The following is an 8,959-nucleotide window of genomic DNA, read 5'->3' as shown; positions in this document are numbered from 1 at the left end:
CCATTTTTATAATTAAATTAGAGAAATATTTCTTTTCTCTTAATATAGTGTGAGTTGTAGCACTATCAAGAAGACACGTTTCTCCATTACCCATCTTGGATCCAGTTGAAGATTAGAAAAATTTTATTATCTTCACAAAATAAAATACATGATAAGAAATGTGAAATCTGATAATCTTACAATAAAACTTAAATACCTATTTGTTTCTTGAAATGTAAAAAATAACATAATGAAAAAACATACTAAAAACAACATAATAAAAGAACATTATTTATTTTCCCAATAACTTGATCAAGATTTAGTTTTGTACTCCAAAGAAGTCTTCAACTTCCAAATGAGTTATATCATCAAGGCCAACAAAATCATCATCTTTCAAGACCAAGTTTGCCTCAATATTGTCATCATATTTTTGTGAAGTTCCTGCCTCATCATCATTTTTGAAAGCAAATGTGACTCCATTCGGGCATTAGAAGAGGTCCCACCTTTATTTCTCTTTCTTTTACAAGATTCTTGATAAAGCCTAGCAAATGTTTAGGTGTCCGACACTCATTCTTCCAGTGGCCTTTCATGCCACAACAGTGACAATTACCTCTTGAAGGATTGTTTTGAGGACCAATTTGGTCCTCCCTTCTTTGGTTACCATCACCACGATGATTATTATATCATCTCCTATCATTGTCACGTCCACATATATTATTATGACCCCGATCTTTCCATCTTTTAGGCTGACCTTGTACCCCATTTTCTTCCAATAGTGGAGCAGCTCCAGTGGGACGGGCTTCATGATTTTTCATCTAAAGGGCATTATGTTGCTCATCCACTAGAAGGCATGAGGTCAATTCAGAATATTTCTGAAATCCCTTTTCATGGTATTGCTGCTGCAATATCATATTTGAGGCATGAAAAGTAGTTAGTGTTTTTTCCATCATGTCCTCATCATTTATAGTTTCCCCACATAATTTCAATTGAGAAACAATCCTGAATACAACAGAATTATATAAGTGCATCCACTCATAACGAGCTCTAGGCAGTAGCGTGGCCTTTAGGTTGTCATACCTTCCCTTCAAATCAATCCACAATTCAAGTGGATTTTTCACCGTAAGGTATTCAACCTTCAGTCCTTCATCCAGACGATGAAGAAGGAAAATCATAGCCTTGGCCTTTTCCTGACTCGACGCTGCATTATTCGGGATAATATTAGCACTAAGACCCTTAGCAGCTAGGTGAATCTTAGCGTCGACAACCCATGACAAGTAATTTTTTTCGGAGATGTCAAGTATCACAAACTCAAGCTTCGACAAGTTTGACATGATGAAAACTATCATAAAAATAATAAAGTTAGACAATAATACAATAACATAAAAAAAAAAATTTCATGTGTAACTTTAACGTTAAAATCAAAACTTTGATAAAAGAAAAATAACAAACTACAATATTCAAGACAAGTAATTTGATTATACTTGACGGATTGAAAACTTGAAAAAGAATAGAGTTGTGATGATAACGTGTTGTAAATAAATATTCTGAAATAAATTAAAACAAAAAGGGAGGGGAGAGCGAACTATAGATATAAGAAAAGACTTTATTTTCTTCTTCTTTTTGATGTGTTTTACAATGTAGCATACAATGCCTTTTATAGGCAAGAGTATGTGTAATATGTTTAGTATGTGAAAATACATTCACAAAAGAAATGACTTCTTTACATGCTACAATATTATGTGTAATATGTGTAGTATGTAAAGCATGTGAAGTATGTGTAGTATGTAAACATCCACCAATAACTTATTTACAATATGTTCATACATATTTATCACATAATTATGACTCAGTGATTCATATTTTTTTTGGATTCTTATAACTAAGATTAAATTATTATTTTTTAAAATTTTAAATTTATTCTATTGAAAAAGTGATATTATTTCTTTTCAAATGTGTCAATTCAAAACTAGATAAGTAAAAATAAACTTAGAGTATTGTTGGCATTTTTGTCCATTTTTTCTTACCAAATTTAAATTTCACTCTTCTTGAAAGAAAAAGTATTACAATAATTGTTTTTATTTTTTCTAATAGGAAAATATAATTCTCTTCCATATTTATCTAACCTCTTTCTTGGATGAAAAGTTTGAACCTCTATAAATTGAAAATTACTCTTCTCATACCACAAACATATATTATTTTTAAAGAATCTTGTTTATGCGGAAATTATTCTCCCATAAATTTCATGTTTTTTTATTAATATTAATTTTTTATAATATGTAGGTCACTTAACCAAATAATATCAATAACATATATTTTTAGTATAGTTTTATTTATCATTTGATCTATCGTCACCATAGTTTGTAACTAATAGCTTCCGTGTAGCGTCCTATCCATTTTGAACCCAATAGTAATTATTTGAAAGTTTAAATGTTGATGTAACTAGAGAAATCATGCTACATACATTTAAACTTGTTTATCTGATTTTAACTTGATGCAAAATATTAAAAGGTAAAGAAAACTTTTAAATTTTATGATCTTAAACTAAAAATACATAAAATATATAAAAATATTTTTTAATCTCGTAATTTTCAATATATCACATAAAAAAATTAGAATAAAAAAGCTACGAAAAAGAAAAAAAATATGACATTTTTTTAAGAGATTAAAAAACTAACAAAACAAACCGATTGAAATGGATGGAATATTTGTTTATCTAGAGCTCTGATGAAAAGCATGGTATTTCTAAAGATAACAAAAATCAGTTATACCATAGCAATTACTCAAATATGTACCGTTCAAGTTCAAGTTTTTTTTTAAAAAAAAAATAATTAAAGAATGATCGAAAATGAAAACTTAAATTTAATCCAAAGACACGAGTAGTCGGGATTGACCATGCGGTGATCAGGCCAAAAAGCCAGATGGACTAAAATTAAAAATTGCATTTGAAATTCAAAAATAAAAAATAAAAATGTCATATTCGAAAAAAATAGTTGAAATACATATTTAAAAATTAAAATTGCATTAGAACGTGTATTTAATTTTAAAATGCATAGGAAGTCTTTCGAGCGGAAAAAATACAAATCTTTTTTCAAACTTGGAGACACCTTCAACATTGTTTTAAAAAAAGAAAAAAGAAAAAGGCAAACTCCTTAATCATGCTTCCATTTTTTAAACATCAACATTTACTTTTGTTAAGAATTATCCAGAAATTAATTTTTCACCTTAATTTTCTTTACAAGGTTTTATAATCATTTTATCAACACCACTTAAAATTTATCAATATTAATAATATTTATCAAACATTTGTTCACACTTAACAAGATGATTTATAATCATAAAAATATATAAAAAAAATTTAATCAAATTTATTTTAAAAAATAAATTTATGAACAAATATTGAACTCTTTCCACGCTTCACCACACTAGTATGTTTACACACATATATAGAAATTCACTCTAAAATAATTCTACTATAATAGCCACCCAAAACTAATTACCTGCAATTAGCCACTAAATTAATTCCTACTTTTAGCCATTTCGTTATAGGCTTCGTCTCCTTCTCCATTTTTTTTTTTCAAATTGTTGTTCCATTTTAAAAAAAAAAAAACATTGTCCATTTTTCTTAGGAAAAAGAAAATTCAGCATTTTTATTTTTTATTTCACTACTAAATTTTAAAAAAAATATATATATATATATATATATATATCAAAGTGGTATAAACACTATATCAGTTTGTTATAGGGGCTGCATATGCATGTGTAGGTTCTCTCTCTTTTGAAAAAGTGTATCAATGTGGTATAAGCTTTGTATTAATTTGGTATAGGGATTGTACATGCATGCATATGTTTCATCTCTTTTGAAAAAGTATATCAATATGGTATAAGTGTTGTATCAATTCGATATAAAAACTGTATATGCAAGAAAGGGACAAAGTAGCCCAATGGCTATTACATGATATTAATTTGACCGACTGTCCATAATGTGACAAATTGGTCAAATACTGACTATTTATTTTTAAAACAGCCAGTGGGTATCCATTCCTCAATGAAAAACCTAATTTAAAAAAACAACAACTTTTCCTACAACATCACTCTATTGCGTCCTTAACGAAGAGACACCACTTAAACTATCACATGTTTTACAGACGCCATCCACAATCAAATCACAAACAACTGTAACTTATATTTTATGGTACAGGAAATTGCAAGTGACTCGGTTCGCACAACTCTCCAACTTCTACGTGAGGAAAACAAGTATTGCCTGCTACTCCTCCTTGCCCAAAGTTACTACCTACCAATATAAATTTGAAGCTTATATTTTACGCTATTTCAAATAGGCAATTTCATGTGACTCTGTTCGCATAACTCCCTAATTTCTGTGTAAGGGAAATATGTATTTTTTACCACAGATTAGTGGTAGTATGAGTGATGCTTTCCCTGAAACTTATTATGACATAATCATATTTATTTGGTAAATTTGTCATGAACTTCTACATGAACAAAACAGGTATGCCCTGTTACTCCTGCTTACTCAAAGTTACTCCTTATCAAATAAAATATTTTCTTTTCTATATGTGGCATTCTCTGAAATTCAAGAGGGGGGGTGAATTGAAATTTTTTTCTGTGAGTCGACTACTGACCCTTCACAGTCGACTCAACTACAGATAGAACACTTCACAAACAGATTAAGTTCAAAATAGTTAAGCAAAAAAGTAAAAAAAAGTAAAATAATGACACAAAGATTTATCCTGATTCAGCATACCAATGTAGTGCCTACGTCCAGTCCCCTTGGATTTTAAAGTTTCCTTAGATTGTTGAAAGATTGGCTCGAGTACAATGATGAAACAAGTTCTGAAGAACAATGATGAAACAAGTTCTGAAGACTTATTTTGCTTTTCAGATCTTGTGGCACAGCTTCAGTTGATGTTATAAAGTTGACTCGATCCTACTCTTTATATAACAATTGTAAACTAAAGTTAAAGAGCTTTGTAAGACTAAGAATGAAAAACTTTGAATTTTCTCCTTGAAGTTGTGTGAAAAGTGTCTGTTTTGGTCTTCATCTTTTATAGTCTTTGGTTGCTACTCTTCGAAAGAAAATCCAAGAGATTTCTTCTCAATCAAGGATGTAAATTGATTCCTTGATTAAGGAATATAACCGTATGATATGTCCATTTATGTCTTTGGATCACGTCCATATTAGATATGTCTATGATCATTTTTCCTTTTGGTTTTGTGGAGATTGATTTCTTTACAAATGTGCTTGAAATCTTTTCTTCCTGATTGATGTGGTCTGCCTTGATTTTGGGATTGTGATCCTTCTTCTATTTCTATGATATTTTATTGATATACTTGCCATCTTCTTGAATTATTTTTTGACTCTATTTGCCATGTCGTGATCTTCCATATCTTCAAATATTTTGAGATAATTTTCTATGACATTTAGAGCTGAGATTCTCTTTTCATTTGTTCTTGTTGTAATTGATTTTCCTTGGATATGTGGATGTCCTTCCATTCTTAATGTCTTTCTATTTTTGGAGCCGACTTCCTTTATTTTTCCATTATTATTAGAAGCTTTACAAATACACTTTTTAGTTTGTCATTATTAAAACATAAACTTAGGAGACTAACAACCTCCCACTTTTTGATAATTACAACAAGAGTAAACATCAGTTAACTTTTTTATTTGTCAGCTTGCTCCTCCTGACTCGTAGGCTACTAGGCTACTCTGATGTTCCTTCCTTTCTCCCCCTTTGACATAGTAAAAAAAAAACCTAATACACAGGCAATATGCAGACAGAGAAATGCCTAAAAAAATAAAGTAGAAAGTTTTTTTTTAAATATCATGAATGCAAAGAATACCAAGCCTTTTTCGTAGAGTAAAATCTTTCTTCTAGTAGAGGTTTTTTAAAGATATCTGCTAGTTGATTTTCGGAGTCAACAAATTTTAGGCAAAAGTCATCATTTTTTACATGGTCTCAAATGAAATGATGTTTGATAACAATATGTTTAGCCCTAAAGTAATGCACGATATACTTAGATATATTTATGGCACTGGTGTTATCACACATAATAAGAACAGATTTAAAAGATAAATCAAAGTAAAATAACTGATGCATAATCCATAGGACTTGAGTCCCACAACTTTTGACAGCTATGTATTCAGCTTTTGTGATCGAGAAAGCAACGGAAGTTTGTTTATTGCTATGCCATAAAATAAGAGCATCACCAAGAATTTGACATGTTCCACTGGTGCTCTTCCTGCCACTCTTTTCTATTGCAAAACAAACATCTGAATATCTAATTAAATAAAAGTGTGAGGAGCAGGGATACCATAGACCAAGGTCTTGAGGTCCTATTAGATATCGGATGACTCGTTTAACTACAGAGAGATGAGATTACTTAAGATTCGATTGGAATCTTGCACATTTACACACACTAACCATAATATCTGGCTAACTTGCGGTTAAGTAGAGTAGAGATCTAATCATTCCGTGGTACATCTTTTCATCAATGATTTTTCCAGCCAAGTCTAAATCAATGCTTATGGATGGGCTCATGGCTATTCCATTGGCCTTTCCCTTTCCCGTGCCAAACTTTTTGATGAGTTCTTTCATGTATTTGGCTTGACTGATGAAGGTGCCCTTGGGAGTTTGTTTGATTTGTAGCCCCAGAAAGAATGTGAGCTCACCCATAAGACTCATTTCGAATTCTCCTTTCATCAAATTAGCAAAATTCTCACACATGGAGATGTCAGAACTACCAAAGCTGATATCATCAACATAAATTGGCACAGTGAGGAGATTTAAATTAAGATTTTGAATAAACAAAGTTGTGTCTATTTTACCCCTTTGAAAAATAATTTTTAGTAGAAGAGTACTCAGTCTCTCATACTAAGTTTTTGGAGTTTGTTTGAGTCCGTAGAGTACTTTTGATAACTTGAAAACATGAATTTCCCTAGGGTAATCTTACCATTATTATGAATAAAGCATTTACAACCAAAGGAATAAAAATAACCGATGTTGGTCTTCTTTTCTCTCCAGAGTTCATAAGGTGTTTTCTTCAAAATAAGTCTAATCGGATACCTGTTGATGATATGACATGCTGTACTAACTGGTTCTACCCAAAACTTATCTGGAAGATTATGTTCTAACAACATTGTCCTGGCAGTTTCCTATAGGGACCGATTCTTCCGTTCTACTACACCATTTTACTGAGGAGATCGCGGTGAAGAGAAGTTCTGAGAGTATCCATTTTGAGAAGAATACTCTTCAAGAACCTTATGTTCAAATTCACCTCTATGATAACTGGGAACGTAAGTGATGAGGTTCCCAACTTCTCTCTGTATTTTTCTACAAAAAATCTTAAAGTTTGTGAAAGCTTTGTATTTATGTGCAAGAAACATAACCTAAGTAAATCGTGAGTAATCATAACTATGATAAAAGCATATCTTTTTCCACCAATCCTTGCTGTCTTGGTGGGACCAAACAGATCCATTCAGATTGTTTGGAGAGGCCTAGTAGTAGAGACAATGTCCTTGGCTTTGAAAGATGTTCTGGTATATTTACCCAGTTGGTAGGCATCATATATGTGATCCTTTTCAAACTTGAGTTTTGGCAAACCTTTCACTAAATCAAGCCTAGATAATTTCTCAATAATGTGCATGCTAGCATGCCCGAGCTTCCTGTGCCACAATCAAGTATCATTGTCTTGCACAGTAAGTCAGGTTAAGGTGAAAAAATTGGGATTATTTAAAACATAAATTTATCAATGTGTTCACCGATAAAGCGAGATATTTCTTTTGTCATGTTTGATAGAACAACTTTCAGCTTTGAAGAGGACTCTAAATCCAGCATCACATAGTTGATTGATGCTGATAAGGTTGTGTTTGAGCTCGTCTACTAGGTATACTTTGGTAAATTTTCATGAGAGATTGCGTCTCACTAAGCCGACTCTAATGACATTGCCTCTAGCATTGTCACCGAATCTGATTGATCCCCTATCTACTTTATTTAGGGAGAAAAAGATATCTTTTTTTCCTGTATATGTCTAGAACATCCGTTGTCAATGACCCACATTCCTTTTCTATAGATTTTGTGGACCTGTTCCTTCAAAATAAAAAAATTAATTTTATTTAGGTACCCAAGCAGTCTTGCGTCCTTGTGGGTTATATGTACTTTCTTTAGGCTTCTAGACCCACACACTTTTAGGCTTATTCCTACAACTATAGGATTTGTTCTCTCTCTGTCAACAGATAAAACAAACAGACCCTCGATAAGATAAATAGTTCTTTGCGGATTTAAACAATCTTGATGAGGAACTCAAATAGTTTTTAAAAGAGTTTGATCTTACGAAACTATGGCTTAGGATTCCTTAAAATTGTTTAATTTTATTTTTGTATCATTAAGCTCTTCATGAAGTAGATCAATTTCAATTTGACATGCTTCAATTTCTATTTGCTAGTTTCGTCATTCCTCTTCGAGTTTTTGTTTAAATTGATCTTCACAAATTTTATTCTCTTGGGAGAGTTTGTTATACTCGTATATAACTTTTTGAAGTTTGTTAGTAATCATATTAAAGTTAGATTTTGAGAGTATTACAATTATGGCAATGGTGTAGTCTTACCTTGCTGGATTCACCTATTGCCATGAAACACATATTTGCGGCTTTTACTTCTTCTTTAATTTCATCTTCATCACTCCAGGCTCTAAAGTTTTGATTATTCCTGGATGTTCTTCTTTTCAGTTCTGGACAATTCTGTTTGAAGTGATCAGGCTTTCCACAGTAGTGACAGCGCTCATCATTTCTGATGGAATCATTATTTTTACCTCTTAAGGATCTTTTCTATCTTTGTCTCATGATTCACCTTACATCACGGTTGATGAGGGCCATTCCTTCGATATTAATATCTTCTAAAATATCCTCCTCACTAGTTGCAGTAGCATTTAAGGCTACTGGTTTCTTCTTTTCATTCTTGTGAAAT

At 31.5% G+C, this 8,959-nt stretch overlaps 1 protein-coding gene across 1 annotated transcript; it reads right to left on the bottom strand.

Annotated features, from left to right (window-relative positions):
• Positions 1–794: 794 nt before the first annotated feature.
• On the bottom strand, positions 795–1,310 carry LOC107871880. Its single transcript, XM_016718738.2, has one exon. The coding sequence runs from the start codon at positions 1,308–1,310 to the stop codon at positions 795–797; it is 516 nt and encodes a 171-aa protein (XP_016574224.1).
• Positions 1,311–8,959: the final 7,649 nt, after the last annotated feature.

This window comes from Capsicum annuum, chromosome 5, assembly GCF_002878395.1.
Source record: "Capsicum annuum cultivar UCD-10X-F1 chromosome 5, UCD10Xv1.1, whole genome shotgun sequence".
In the NCBI taxonomy this organism is placed as follows: Eukaryota; Viridiplantae; Streptophyta; class Magnoliopsida; order Solanales; family Solanaceae; genus Capsicum; species Capsicum annuum.
This window is presented reverse-complemented; position numbering and strand designations above follow the sequence as displayed.